This window comes from Prosopis cineraria, unplaced genomic scaffold (genome assembly GCF_029017545.1).
Source record: "Prosopis cineraria cultivar Desert tree isolate PC_DT_omini unplaced genomic scaffold, ASM2901754v1 PC11, whole genome shotgun sequence".
Classification (NCBI taxonomy): domain Eukaryota; kingdom Viridiplantae; phylum Streptophyta; class Magnoliopsida; order Fabales; family Fabaceae; genus Prosopis; species Prosopis cineraria.
In genome coordinates this window covers 9256650-9272022 of record NW_026555342.1, presented here as the reverse complement: position 1 = coordinate 9272022, position 15373 = coordinate 9256650, and the positions used below count along the sequence as shown (strand labels likewise).

The 15373-nt window shown below is 34.7% G+C and overlaps 2 protein-coding genes across 2 annotated transcripts; one reads left to right on the top strand and one right to left on the bottom strand.

Moving 5' to 3' along the window:
• The first annotated feature begins 314 nt into the window (after positions 1–314).
• Positions 315–1456, top strand: LOC129285545 (glycine-rich RNA-binding protein 2-like). Its single transcript, XM_054921280.1, has 2 exons — positions 315–527; positions 811–1456. The coding sequence occupies exons 1-2, from the start codon at positions 414–416 to the stop codon at positions 1219–1221; spliced, it is 525 nt and encodes a 174-aa protein (XP_054777255.1). The 5' UTR covers positions 315–413; the 3' UTR covers positions 1222–1456.
• Positions 1457–5207: 3751 nt separating this feature from the next.
• Positions 5208–7581, bottom strand: LOC129285544 (3-ketoacyl-CoA synthase 4-like). The gene is made up of 2 exons (XM_054921279.1): positions 6086–7581; positions 5208–5925 (listed from the first exon to the last, which is right to left on the bottom strand). Exons 1-2 carry the CDS (start codon positions 7149–7151, stop codon positions 5456–5458), a joined length of 1536 nt encoding a protein of 511 aa, XP_054777254.1. The 5' UTR covers positions 7152–7581; the 3' UTR covers positions 5208–5455.
• Between the last annotated feature and the right edge of the window lie 7792 nt (positions 7582–15373).

Here is a 15373-nt window from a genome sequence, read left to right as displayed (position 1 = left end):
TTACATTAAAAAATTATTAAACATAATTAAATGATTAAGAAAATAAAAAATAATCTTGTTTAAAAGACTTGCCAGTGATAGTAATACAAGAACAGTAGAAGAGGGTGGAAAACAATTTAAACAGACCTGGCTGACTCGGAGATCGGACTAACGAAAGCTTAAAATCGGTATCCAAACAAACATCCAAATAGGCCAATAACCGGCCGTTGATCTAACCCTGGTTAGTACGCTGGCCGTATAGGAGCGGGACTCCGTTCTCCTTAACTATAGTTAAAAAATCCCGGCTATATAATTGGCCTTGGGGTTCTCAACTTTTCTTCGTGTTCTCTTCTCCTTTGGGTGGGTTCTTGTTAATCCTCCTTTTCCACTTTCTGTCCCATTTCTAGGGTTTCGACCCCCTCTTTCTCAGATCTATGGCGTCCGCAGAAGTTGAATACAGGTGCTTCGTCGGGGGGCTCGCATGGGCCACCGACAGCGAGGCCCTTGAGAAGGCCTTTGCTCCCTTTGGCGAGATCATCGAATCGAAGGTCCGTTTGTTGCAGGGATCGGATCTGACCCGATGCGGATTTGGATTTTCTGGATCCCATCTGATCTGTGTTCTCTGATCTGTTTGCGTTACTACTTGATCTCTCATCTTTGTGTTACTATCTTGATTCTTTTATTACTCACACCCATCGGTACGTTCATCTTCATCTTTGTGCCAAAGGCGAAGATCGATCGATTTTGATGCGTTTCTATTTCTGTCTTTCTGGATCTGGTTTTGGTGTTCTTTGTGCTTTGTCTGACGCGACTCTCGGTCTTTTTTTATAGGTTATTAATGATCGCGAGACTGGCAGGTCAAGAGGATTCGGATTTGTAACCTTCTCGTCTGAGCAGGCCATGAGAGATGCTATCGAGGGGATGAACGGTCAGGATCTCGATGGTCGTAATATTACGGTGAACGAGGCTCAATCTCGTGGCCGAGGCGGCGGCGGAGGAGGCGGCGGATATGGCGGTGGAGGTGGCGGATACGGTGGAGGTGGAGGCTACAGCCGTGGTGGAGGCGGATACGGAGGCGGAGGCCGTCGTGAAGGTGGATATAACCGTAACGGTGGAGGCTATGGGGGTGGCGGTGGCTACGGTGGTGGTTATGGTGGCGGTCGTGAGCGAGGAGGCTACGGTGATGGTGGATCTCGCTACTCCAGAGGCGGAGGTGCTTCCGACGGTAGCTGGAGGAACTAGAGTTGGTCAAATATCGTTGGTATCAGTAGTTCGATTTCAAGTTCGAGGGTTGTGTGGGGTTGGGGTGGGGTTTCCGATTCTGTTCTAGTGGTTACTTCTGGTTGTTCGAATGTCCTGGTTTCCGATATGGGTTCATGTTCCTGGTTCTCCTTTTTTGACCTCTGAATTGTGTACTGGTTGTTTATAAACGATCAATATAGTCAGAAATTCAGAATTTCTGCGGAGCATTATCATATGTCGTTGTGTTTTACCTTATATTTCGCAGGCTTCTGACGTTTCGAATCTGTGCACTGAAGGCGAGTAAGATTTCTATTCCCGTTTTTGTTGGAATGTTAAAAATTATCTTCAGGAAACCTAATGTGAATCCTAAATATCTTGAGAGAGAATATTTGGGTCAGTCTCGAACTTTTCTCTCTATCTAAGCTCAGTACGATGTCAGGCATTGAAGGGGGGGTATGACCGTCTATGACGAAGCAGATTCTCTCCGCGGCCATTCCTTGCGCTTCTTTGTGCCGCCCTTTTTCTTTCCCTTCTCTTCTCTCCCATCTTCACTTGAAGAGAATGTCCAAACTATTTCGAAACCCAACTATGGAGGACTGAGTTGGTTTTTTTGTTTAAAAAAAAAACTATATAATACTGTTGTTACCGAACTAGCCCCTCAAATACTTAAGGAGTACATCATATACGTTGTATTTTTCAAGATTCAAATTCAAAGATACAAAATAAATTAATTTAATTCTTTCCTTGAACCAAACGTTCCTCCATAAAACAAACAAATAATTTCAATTAGTTAAAATTTAACATGCACAATGTATAATTAAAATAAAACAAATAAACAAACAATTTTAATAACAGTTTGACCAAAATAATTTTAATAACAGTAGACTGTGTAGGTTAATTTTTGACAGTTTAAATTTATTTTTTATATGAAAATTATTTTATAAAAATTAAGTTTTTTAATAAAAAATTAAATCTAAGCTGTTAACTTTGTTGCTTAAAGAATGAAGATGAGATTAGGAGAAGAAAAGGAGAAAAAGAGGCTATTGACAGAATCCAGATCCCTGTCTATGGAGCAGTGTGGAGGTGGATGTTTCGAGGGTAATGAAATCTGGAAAGTTCAGAATTAAACATTAATTTTATTTTTATTTTGTAAAAATTGTAAAAAATTTTAATAAAGATTTTCATAATTAATCTCATTCATATTTAATTTAGAAAGTTAAATTTAATATTAAAATTTTTAATTTTTAATTCTTTTTAAAAGAACCCTCATTCAGTTTTATTTATAAAAGAGAGGGAGATTTTTTATTTATTTATGAGATATCTCGCTTAATTTTTATTATAAATTTTTTATTTTTATTATTAAAATATATTTTATAAAAATAAAGTTAACCGGTGTCAAAACGCGTGAGATGGATTGATCATGCTACTTAACGTGCTTCTCTGTCCTTTCTTGTCCGCTGTACCCATTTGTTCAATGACAATCCATTCCCATTCAAAAAAAAAAAAAAAAAGAGGATGAAATTAAGAAATTATTAAATTTTTAAATAGAGTTAGTTAATTTGTTCTGACTTTTGATATAGGATTTGTGAAGTTCCAACTAGTTAGGAGATCATATATTTTAATTTTTAATATTGCATTTATTAAAATAAAAATATATAAAAATTATTAAAAAAAATAGGGATAATGAAGGGAATTTATTGCAAGGACTATTAGTTTTGCATCCCATTATCAAAGGTAATTTAAATTGGAAGAATCGCATATAGTGCCTTGAGAACCAAGAAAATTGCTTAAACAATTAATTTTCAGGATAAAAATACCAAACTACCCCTAATCTAAAATCCCGCTCACCCTTGGTTCGATCCCAATCTGCAAAACCCAAAACCCAAAGCTCTCAAACCAACATTGGCGAGGAAGAGAGAAGAGATGAAAGGGAAGAGGCGGCGACGGAGAAAAGGTAGCTTGCATGCTTTCTGTCAATATAACTTGAAGAACTTGAAAAGATAGCCATGCAGTCGATAATCAACAAGTTATATAACTCAAAAGGCTCCATTAATTATTCATTCATTCATGAATATCGGAACTGTGTACGCATCAAGTTTGGCAGAGGGTGGAATATATATAACCATGAGGCATGGCAAAATTTAATGGCAGGGGAAGCAAGTGGATAGCTAGCAAAGCTGAAAATTAAATCAAAGAAAGGCTTTGACTTGATTAATTTGCTGAGCAGAGGAAAGGAAGGTGGTGCTGTGACGGTGAAAGAGGCTCTCTTCACGAACCTCCCTTTCATTCTGGGTCTCTTCTCAGCATTCAACTTGAGAACTCCATACCTCATTTTCTTCGAGAACAGCCTCGTCCTCCTCAAGATCAGATGTCTGGAGGAATCAGAGAGGGAAACGGTAAATTGGGGTGTGGCCCTAAGGAGATGGAAATGAGGTAGAGATGGAGGTAACGAAAACAGTGATTGAACATGAAGCATTCCAACCTGCTGTGCCTTGTTAGAATTTATTGTATCTCAAGACCAATTATTTTGTTTCGGCTTTATATGCAATTCTCCCATTTAAATTTTAAATAGTGTGACCGTATGAACCAGAAAACTAATATTTAGTTTTGTTATTTGGATTTTTTAGAAAAATATTATGCTTTCATATCATAAGAAGTCCAGCATTTCAGACCAAAACAAAAAACAAAAAGAATTCCATAGGTCTTAAGAGCTTAAATTACATATTTTATAATCAACCAAAAATCATCTAGAATTGTAGCTTTATAGTAAAATCAACGAGCTGTTTACAACAAAATGTGTTCCCAAGTTCCTCTCTTCAGCAGATAAGGGTACGAGGAATTCTGGGGCTATTATTTTTGGCTGAGGGGGTTGCTAATAAATGGCCAATTAATTAGTGTACTGAAATGACGAACCCTAACTTGGGCATTGGACCACGAATCCATTTACCATGTGGTTATTGGGTTACTTGACCGGAATTTTATAGCCTCTGCCTCTCTCTCTCTTTCATTCATTGACACTCTTTTATCTCCAAAATAATACTCAGAGACAGGGGCAAGCTGGCCATTTGCCTTTTCCAATTAAACCGTAACAAAAGATACCTTTAAAAAAAAAATTTAAAAGACAACTTTTACTGACAGTGAACAGTTTTGATATCGATAATGCTTGGGATTCACAATATAACGGATCTGCAACTTCGGCGCACTTTCTCTCTTCTATTCCTTTTTTTAAAATAAAAAAAAATAAAAATTGCAGCTCTTCTACTGTTCTTCATTTTCCCAATTGTAAATTTATTACTTAGGAGTCTACAAATAAGTCAGGCATACGTTTAATATGTAAATCATCCATGAGAATTCTCATGTCAATTCACTTGAGTTTTGGATGATTCATGTTACTGAGATAGCCGCACTACACATACATTACAAATAGTTTAATTATTTAATATCTAAACTGTATTTTATGCTCCTTCTATTTAAAAATATAATTTTTTAAATGTTAAATATTAAAAAATATAAAATATTTTAAATTTTTAAAAATGTAGTCATTATTTTTTTAAAATGTCATTATTAAATATATTATTTTATATTTTTTAATGGTGAAGTGTGTTATTAAATAAGAGTCAATATAAAAAAATAGTATTAATTTAATGACATGTAATTGAGCATGTGAGTATTATCTTTATTAGAAAATGGATAATGTAATGATTATTTATCATATATGTAAATATTTTTGCAAAGATTGGGACCAATATTCATGGAAGTTTGTGATATTTCTTATACGTTGATAACAAAAGATTCTCTTAACTTTGCTGCTTATATTAATTCCGGTAAAAAGAACTTACTGCTTATATTAGACAATTGAGGGTGTAACATCTCTTCTTTATCGAGTTGAATTCTATTATTATTTAAGAAATTAAAATTTTGAATGCATTAAACCATTGTATTAGTAGCAGGAGTAAAATGCATGATAAACCGTTAATTGAATATCGTAACAGTGAATGCGCATAATCTGACATTATAAGGCAAAGAGGGGGGGGGGGAATAAAGAATAAAGAAATACATGCATGATAGTACAGCACTAATGATTAATACAAAACTGAGTAATAATGACCAAAATAATAAGGTAATAATAAATCTAGGGTTGAGATCAAATCCAATCCTACACAGAACCCATCATCATCAATATCAATTACTACCTACAAATAATAATATTGATCATCAATCAATTTAATTAAATCTAAGAAAGAATCTGAACAGGGTACCTATGGATGCAATCCTCCCATGGATTCTTGGGCGATGGCTTCACGTTTCGCAGCGCTTTCCACACTGCACTGTTACACTTAAATCCGCTCCCAAACGCAATTTGCCAAACCCTGTTCCCCTTTCTCATTCTTCCTTTCGCTTCTGTGTATGCCAATTCGTACCAGATTGAGCTCGACGATGTGTTCCCGAATCTGTGAAGCGTCATTCTCGAAGCTTCTACGTGGTGCGGCTCCAGATCTAGATTCTTCTCCAGCTCCTCGATCACTGCCCTCCCGCCGGCGTGGATGCAGAAATGCTCGAATGCCAGCTTGAAATCTGGTATGTATGCGTTTAGTTTCGCCTTGAATATCTTCTTGGCCATGAGTGTCGCGAAGAACAGAAGCTGCTCGCTTATTGGCAGAACCAGAGGACCCAGTGTTGTTATGTTTGTCTTCAGTGCTCCTCCTGTAATTGCCACCATTCGTCAATTCGTTTTGGATTGTGATTCAATAAAATTACCCTTTAGATTCTCGAACTAGGCGATTTCTGTGAACTGCTAATCTTACACTTACTTTATTAGGTGGCAAAATGCAGAAAACAAGTTAAATCATGCGACGGCGAGTACCTGCAATGGCCATGAGATCTTTTGACAGAGAAACCCCCGTTTTGCCTGCTTCGTCTTGTTCCTGATACACACATTTGAAGGCTTTATCATCTGCTCCTTTGTGAGTTCTCACCACATGAACAAGCTTATACTTGGATCTTCTCTTATCTGATCCTTTATTGGATAGCAAAATCGCAGCCCCACCAACTCGAAACAAGCAATTTGGGATCAACATGGATTTCTTGTTCCCAAAATACCAATTCTGGGTGATGTTCTCGGTGCTGACCACGACAGCATACGTGTTCCTGTGAACTTGAAGCATGTCTTTGGCTAGATCAATGGCTATGACCCCTGCACTGCATCCCATGCCTCCGAGATTGAAGCTCCTGATGTTCCCTCTTAATTTGTACTTGTTCACTATCATCGCGGAAAGCGACGGCGTCGGATTGAACAAGCTGCAGTTCACCACGAGGATTCCGATGTTTTTGGGCTTGACGCTGGTGTTGGCGAACAGGTTGTCTAATGCTCCGAACATCACCTGCTCTGCTTCTTCCCTCGCGGCCGCCATTGAAGGCCTCGGGGGTATGTGATGCATAGCTTCAGGGACGCACGTTTCTTCTCCTAGCCCAGAGCGTTCTAGAATCTTGCGCTGGAATTCGAGGGAGGACTCATCGAAGTCGCCGGTGAGCCTGGAGTGTTCCATGAACTGAGAGAATTTCGCCCGGTGATGCGGGGGAGGGAGGTAGCAGGAGAAGTCCACGAGGTAGACGGATCTGGGTCGGGTCATGATGTAAACGGTGGATCCGAAAACCAGGAAAGCGGAGCAGGCGATGATGGTGACGAGGTTGTACTGGAGGTGGAGCCAGAGGCTGCGAAGGTCGTCGGGGTTGGTCTGAGAAGCCTGGACAAAAATGACGGCGGCGAGCGGGATCAGAAGGAGGGTCAAGAAATGGGTCATCAGGTAATGGTAGCCCAGCTTCACGTACTTGAGATTGACGCTCTGCAAGAAGTCGGGCAGTCTCCTGGTGGAGTTATGACCGTGAACGGCGGCGGCGGCGGCGGCGGCGCCGGGGGGATGGGAACTCATGTTGAAAATGAGTAAATATGGGTGAAAATGAGGGAATTGGGGGGTAAATTGAAGCAAATCGGGGATGGGGATTATGAATTACGAAGGAGAGTGAATATATGTATATATATATACACAGACGAAGAAGAAGATTAGAAGAAGGGGAAGAAATGTTGGTGGGGTGGATACAAGTAGAACAACAACCGGGGGCGAGAGAGAGAAGAGACCAGGTGGTACGGTACACAGAGTCGGAGAGAAGAGATTAAGGAAATGGTCTGCGACTGCGAGTGGAAGATGGATCAGGTGCCCCTGTTTGTTTGTTTTCACCGAGTTTTCTCTTTTCTCTCTGCAATCTCTCTCTCTCTCTCTCTCTATCCCTCCCTCTCTCCCTACTCTGCAGCTGTCCTTGTCTGGCCGAGCCTGCTCACGGCGGCCCCTGCTCGAAAGAAAAGAGAATAATGTGTTGTATTTAAAATATAAAATATACTTCTGATAAATAATAACATCTCAAAATCTCGTCCCCGCAGGTAAAAAAATAATAATAATAATAAAAAAATCTCGTCCCCGCGTTTCTGCGCCAAGGCCGGATCATCCTGTTTCTTCAATTTTTTTAATTCCACGCAAACAATTAATGATGCGTTGAAAATTAAAAAATTCAGATGCTAATATATGTTATTTTCATCATAATAAATATTTGCTTATTAGTTCTAAAATTGATTTAATTAGCATGCGCACGGTGAGTTTTATGAACAGTCGAGTTCATCATCTTCGAAAAGTCCAATAACCCAAAAAAAAAAAAAAATTGGAAAGAACACGGAGTGGCCCTTTATTATTAGGCAACAAAAGTTGGCCACGAGGATGAATCTGCCTTCAAGGAGCACCCTTCGTACTTTGACCACACCTGCCCTTCGCGTTACATTTACAAATTACACCTTAATTTCGCCCCGCGCGTGTGCAACTTTTTTTTGAAAAAAAAAAACAAGAAGATATCATAATGAACTGAGAATTAAATTGTTTGACCAATAAAAAAAACCTGAGAATTAAATTGACATCAATTAGAATGGCTCTTCAAACAATCGTTGTTCGTCAAATAATAACGCTAAGCACTTTGAAATTCCCAAGATCCATCTTTAAGACACATTTTAAATCTGGCTTCAGAACTCCTGTTTTTCTATACAATCAGATACGCCATTTGAGATGTTTTGCTATTGGTCTTTTACACTCCCCACTGCTCGTATGAGAGCATAGGAATTTTGTTGTTATCAAAACGAATGTAAACAATTCGTGATTTAAGATAAAAATACATAAATTAAAAAAAGTGACGTATACTATAGTTCTAGTGCAAGTGAAACTAGAGGTATATTATACTCCCTCCACTTTTGAATATAAGACAAAACACCATGTGTCTTTTTATTTTTATTTATAAAAAAATAAAAAATTTTAAAAAGAATTTATTACTTTTCTTTTTAAAGTTCCTTATAAAGTCAATAATTTTTTTACTAAACAAATTTGTTTCATGTTCAAAATTTTTTAATTTTATATACAATTATTATACTTAATTAATTTTCTTAAATTGTGTGAATCAATTATTTTCTTTTATATTTAAACATGGTGGGAATACTTCCTCCATTAAAAAATATAAAATATTTTTAATCAAATTTTATTTTAATAAAGTAGTTATCTACTTTCAAACTAATTCTATCTTTCTATATTGATCTTTATTAAATACCCTATAATAAATATAAAATTATTATCAATAGGTGCGTTTTAAAAAAAATAATGATTATATCTCAAAAAATTAAAAATATTTTATATTTTTAACATCTAACTCTTTAAAAAATATCTCATATTTTTTTAACAGAAGAAATATTATTTATTACTTGTGCTGTTTGAACACCTCATAACCCATGTAACAGTGGGTATTGTGATATAAAGTTGCTCCTCTTTTAGTTTGAAAAAGAAAGGTATATGAGCATATGAAAAATGAAAGCATTGAGAAAGTATATTGGGAGTGTGGGTGGAATGAATATTAAGGAAAGAGATGTATTGGAACAGAAATTAAACAAAAGATGAAGTCAGGCGTTGCGTCGCATGAATCAAAGAGGCAAAAACCGTTTAAAATAAAAATAGTGTTTCTGGTCAAAGTCAAAAGGGTGAATCAGAGCAGAGAAAAAGGAAGGGAGGAGGCAACATTATCGCCTTCTTTGACTCTCCTTCCTTTTATTATTCCTTTTCCATGTCAATGTGATTGCAATAATGAATGACATTAACCAATTTTTTCGTCTCCATTATTTTATTCACAAATCGCCCAACTGCTGTTTGCTCGGTAACAATTCACGCAATCTCGCATTCTTACTCCATCTATGTATTAGCTGTCTTTTTGAATGTGTGCGGCGTGAGCATAGTTATACTCCCCCAATAACATTTTTTTTTTCATATATATATAAGCTATATGATTAATTTTTTATTATAAGTTTTAAATTTTACACCTTATTAAATGTTGGTAAAATAAAATATATTCATTCCAAACCACAATATAAGTAATTGACAAATAATTTACATTTATAAAAAATTGATTAAAATCTCAATTTTTCTTTTTTTTTTAAAAAATTATATCTCTTCATTCCAATATAATAAATATAATATTTGATTTATTCAAGATAATTTCAGTAATTATTTGAGTGAAATATAATAAAACATATGTATAATTAAAATAAATATATATATATATATATATATAAATATATTTAATTTCTTATATTTTGAACTAAACAGGATTTTTAAAAAATGTATTATATTAGAGTTCAGATAAAATATCTTGTTAAATTAATTATATATATCTTGAGATTGAAAATTTATTAAAATTTTAGATAAAGTCGATAAATTTAATTGTTTTTAATCCTGGCATAGCAATATAGCATGTTGAAAGGACATATAAATGAAATTGCACGAAACATTTGATTAAATGAATCTACACAAGAATCATGTGCGGAGCGTTTGAAGAAAGCTTAACTCGCGGCTCACAACTGTTGTTTGTGTTGTTTGATCTGATTGATTTCTGACCTCATGCCACGTACATACATACACTTGCTTGACAGTTAAGCACCATTCGATATCCTTCACGGAAAATAAAAGGAGATTCCTAACATCAAGATTGGGTCATCATCTCCTATTTTATATTTTCACCCGTTTTTTGTGTTTAAAGCGTGAGTTATTTTATCTCCAAAAAACTCATTCTGTTGGTTTATTTCGTTAATTTTCATCTTCCTTGTATGTTTCATTTGCCATTTATAATTAATGTGTGGGCAATATTGGCAACTTATTATTATTTGTTTAGGTAATCTGGCAGGAAGATAGAATAGAATTGACCATATATACTTCAAAATAAAAATATTATTTCAACGGTTATTGAGCACGCCATGAGCAATGACAATGTCAACTATTACAGATATAATTAAAATATTTTTTTAACCAACAGGGGTTAAGTCTTGTGAAAGAAATTAATTTCTTATAATGTAATAAACTAATATTTAAATTTTTATTGGGAGAAATGCTTATATTTAGTTTTTGATCGATTTCACAAATATAGTTATTTATGATTATTTTTTAAAGTTTAGGCTCACTGTTCTCCTTTTATTTTATTAAGCAATCTTACAAACAGAAAATATATTGGCCAAAAATAAACTTAAAATTGAAGAATAAGAAAAAGTAACTAAAACTGAAAAATTACTCTCAGAGGGTTATAAAATAATAAATCTAGAACAATATGAATAAAGATTGAAGCAAGAAAAGAGTAAAAGGAGTTACTCTCTACCTTCATTGGGGATTTAGAAACTAAATATAAATTCAGTCATAACAATTCCCAAATTCATCAAATTATTAAGCATGGAATAAGAGATGAGCACAGAAAAATCACTCTTGGATTAGGCAGACCGCTATCCAGTCTCATACTTAGCCTTTCGGATTGCCTCCAAGGGAATCAATGTATCTCTCATGTGTTTATAGAGTTTATTTATAGAATTTTACGCCCTCAGGAACCCCAAACTGGGGGCTTTACACCTTTTAAAGTTAAATCCAACGGTCCATTTTATTTCATAAAAATCAAAGCACTCCATGCATAAATTACTGTCATCTGTGGTATATTCCCATCCACGCGTGGACGAGAGGCAGGTCGTGAAACTCTCCATGCACGGATGTATTTCTACCAGGTTGGTCCGCACACTGACGTAATTGAGGCGAGGGATTTATCGACACTCTTGCTTATCCACTCGTTGAGGCTCAATAGCTAAAACATTAATGGCTATCATTATTACCCAACAACCATATTTATGACTCTTCGACTACCATTTTGGTCCATAATGATGAGCTCATGCTCAAAGATGCATAAAATTATTAATAGTAAATTTAAATAATTTAAATAATTTTTATTAATTCTATTTAACTCAATAGATTCAAAACCATAATCTTATAAGTTCAAAAATCACTCTTCCATTACAAACCTTATCTTAAAAATTCTCAAAAGAAAAGAGGGAAAGGATAGAGGAACTTAAAAAATTTATCTTAAGTAATTGAAGGCCTCAAAATGCTCCTAATCTACTAGAACACCAAGCTTTAGCAGAGAAAGGTTTGTGCTTTTTGTTTTTCTCTCCCAACTCTTATGTTTTTCTCATGTTTTGACGCTTTGATTGAACAAGATTTTGTAACATGCGCTGAAATGTTTTGTCACACATACTGTGGTATGTGATGTAGAGAAGTCCCTTTCATGTTTTCAAGCTCATTGTGTCTTGATGCATGTTGTACTCACCAGCATGTAGTACAAAGCTTCCCTTTTTTGATTTTCTCCTCTTTTTAAAGTTTAAGTAATCCGACTTCACTACAAATACAAATCTAAGGCTAAAACCACAACTTAAGGCATTCATTAGCCCTTTTTGATTACACACAATATTAATTTATTTAATCATTCTCAGTCAGTCTAATTAAATCAGTTTAAATTTTTGGAATATTACATTTGATCTAAAGTCGCTTGTTTTGATTCCAACTTTGGGCTCTTTTTCTTCCTTTCCTGCATTTTGACAAATAATGACTTGGTGAAGTTACATGCATCATTTCTCCCCAATTTATCACAATTAATTAGCAAACTTAAGTCTAAATGGCCCCAACAAATAACATAAGCAACAGGTTCGTCAGTGCCCAATCATGCCGGAACAAAATTGTTCCAATAAAAAGACAGGAACAATCAAAAATATTTTCTTTAAGAAAAAAAGGTACTCATTTTATAGTCAACCAACTCTATCTCAAATTGGGACCAGTGACGTCGTAGTTGAGTCTCAACAGCTAAAACATCTGTCTTGTTTGTTTCTGATTTTCCTGATTGTAATTCAACGTAGGGGCGTCTTATCCAACAATAGAAGAGAGTCTTATCTTATCCCTTTCTAAGGGGCAACGGAGAGAGAGAAGAATATGAAATCCGAATTTGGTGAAAAAGCAACCTTAATGACCTCATTTTCTCAGTATTCTAAAGTTTCCCAAAAGAATGGTCGATTATTAATTAACTAATAATAAATACACCACTCTGTGGTCTGTGCTGTGTGTGTGTGTGTATGTATATATTTGAGAATTGGTTCCTCTGGTCTCACAAGGTCATTTTCATTACGTCCAGCTAGAATATTCTGTCAACAACAAATTAAAATCCTTAAAGAGAGAGAGACATTGATGATAACTTCACAAAATAAACTCAAACTTGTTTGCCAATATATCTCCTGTACAGAGCAGCCAGGATCCAACTAAAAGAGGGAGCAAGATTGAAAAACATTATACTACAACACTTCCACAAATCTTAAAAGAGACCAGAGATATGCATCAAGAAAAAAAAATGTAAATATTTACGGGCACTGTGGTCCCTACTGGTCGGTCCTTCCTCAGGGGCTGTCCAAAAAGCTTGTGAAATACTTAGTTTTGAATTTTGAACTGTGGGTTTGGTTGGTGAATTGTTCTGAACTATATTTCATGTGCAACTTTTACGCAAGCAATGAGGAAATTTCCTCCCTAACTTTTATCGTATGTGGTAAAGAGTCAGCCCTGTCTGGTTTGAAGAAAAAGCCAAAGGGATTGAGCTTTCCAGTGTACGTTCTTCACCTAATGGATGTTCATTCATCAATTTTGATTTCTGAACGTGCCATTCTTTCCCTTCACTCTTCGAATTAAATACAAAATATTTTACCTTACGAGGTCTTTTTCTCTACTTCGGCAAGTTTTCTTCGTTTTTTTTTTTCTTTTTCTTTCTCGGTAAGCAAACAAAAATTTAATTTACTCCATTTACTTCATAAGCTATGTCTTGTACACCATTCTTATCATCATCATTGAAAAGCTCATACAATTTTATTTATTTATTTTGCTGACTAATGATCCCCGCCAGTATTTTTTTTTTTTTTGTTATCACTCCAAACTATGTGAGGGTATATGATGGTTTTAGTTTTGAAGAACTAAACAATGAAAGATAAACTCTTATAAATTTTTTATTGGTTTATAATTTTAAAATTACCAACACTTATTTTAAAAAGAGAGATGAGCATCTCATAACTTACAAAAGTAGAGCCTCAAAGTCATAGATTGATTTTCTTTTGGTTAGAAACACAGATAGAAGATTTTGTAAAAATTACAAGGTGATTTTCGGGGATGCTGCAATAACACAACATAGGATCCTTGTCCTTGATGTGTGTATTATGAGTAAAACTCAAAAATGTCAATAAGTAGTAGCACCAAGGATTAGGTTGTAACAATTAAAAGGTGAAAAACAATATATTTTCAAGCAGAATCTTTTGAACAAAGGAATTTGAGAATCTTAGAAAAATACTAACATCTTGTGAGAGGATATGGCTAAAAAGATAAGGGAGGCTGCAAAAATAGTTTTGGAAGAAGTAAAAAATTTTGGTCCAAGAGATAAAGAGTCTTGGTGATGGAATAATAGTGTACAGAATAAAATCAAACATAAAAAGAACTATTTTAAAGCCATACATTTGTGTAACAATGAGAAAAATGGAGAGAAGTATCGTATGGCTAAGAAGAAAACTAATAAAGCTGTGAGTGAAGCTCATTTTAAAGCTTTTAAAGAATTTCATAAGAGCTTTGAGATAAAGGAAGGAGAACGAAACGTTCATAAAATTACTAAGAGTGGGAAAAGAAAATCAAAAGATCTAGAACAGGTAAGATGTATAAAGGATGAAGAGGGAAGAATTTTAGTTACAGATAATAAAATTAAAAACAGATGGGAGACTCACTTTTTCAAACTTTTCAATGATGAAAAGGGTTCATCTAGTAACTTGGAGGATTTAGTAACTCGTGAATGAAAACAAAATTTATCATTCTATCGAATAATATGTGATAAGGAGGTAAAGGAAGCTCTTAAAAAATAGCAAATGGTAGAGCTAACAGACTTGATTGTATATCTATCAGAGTGTCAAAATGTTTAGATGAAGATGGGATAAGATGGTTAACTAAGTTATTTAATGTGATTTTACGGTCCAAGAAAATGCCGGAGTGGAGGAGAAATACATTAATTCCTATTTATAAAAATAAAGAAAACATTCAGAATTGTATTAACTATAGATGGATTAAACTCATAAGCCACATAATGAAATTGTGGGAGAAAGTAATTGAGTATAGGTTGAGATTGGAGATAAGTATTTTTGAGAATTAGTTTGGTTTTATGCCAAGTAGATCAACTACAGAGACGATTTATCTATTAAGGAGATTAGTGAAAAAATATCATTGTAAAGATAAATATTTACACATAATTTTTATTGATTTGAAAAAAAGCTTATGACCGTATACTAAGAGAAGTGTTTTGAAAAGCCTTAAACGGATTGCTTATATTAAAGTCATACAAGATATGTATGAGGGGGTAAAAACTAGTATAAGAACATCTAATGATTAAACAAAGGATTTTTCTATAAAGATTGGACTACATCAGGGATCATCTTTGAGTCATTATTTGTTTAACTTGATCCTAAATGTTTTGACGGTCAAGGAAAAATTCTCAAATGTATACTCTTCACTGATGATATAGTTCTTATAGTAAAGATAAGAGAAGAGATTAATTGCAAACTTGAGTTATGGAGGAGGACATTGAAGTTGAAAGATTTTCATCTTAATAAAAGTAAGATAGAATATTTATATTGTAAATTTGGTAAGAGAATAATCGACATTAATTTAGAAGTAAAATTAAGAGATCAAATTATACCTCA

Bases quoted from the DNA above. Each gene is read 5' to 3' on its own strand.
- LOC129285545 (XM_054921280.1), top strand. From the start codon at position 414: ATGGCGTCCGCAGAAGTTGAATACAGGTGCTTCGTCGGGGGGCTCGCA. The intron at 528-810 runs GTCCGTTTGTTG...CTTTTTTTATAG, and splicing joins GCGAGATCATCGAATCGAAG to GTTATTAATGATCGCGAGAC.
- LOC129285544 (XM_054921279.1), bottom strand. From the start codon at position 7,151: ATGAGTTCCCATCCCCCCGGCGCCGCCGCCGCCGCCGCCGCCGTTCAC. The intron at 5,926-6,085 runs GTACTCGCCGTC...TGGCAATTACAG, and splicing joins AGATCTCATGGCCATTGCAG to GAGGAGCACTGAAGACAAAC.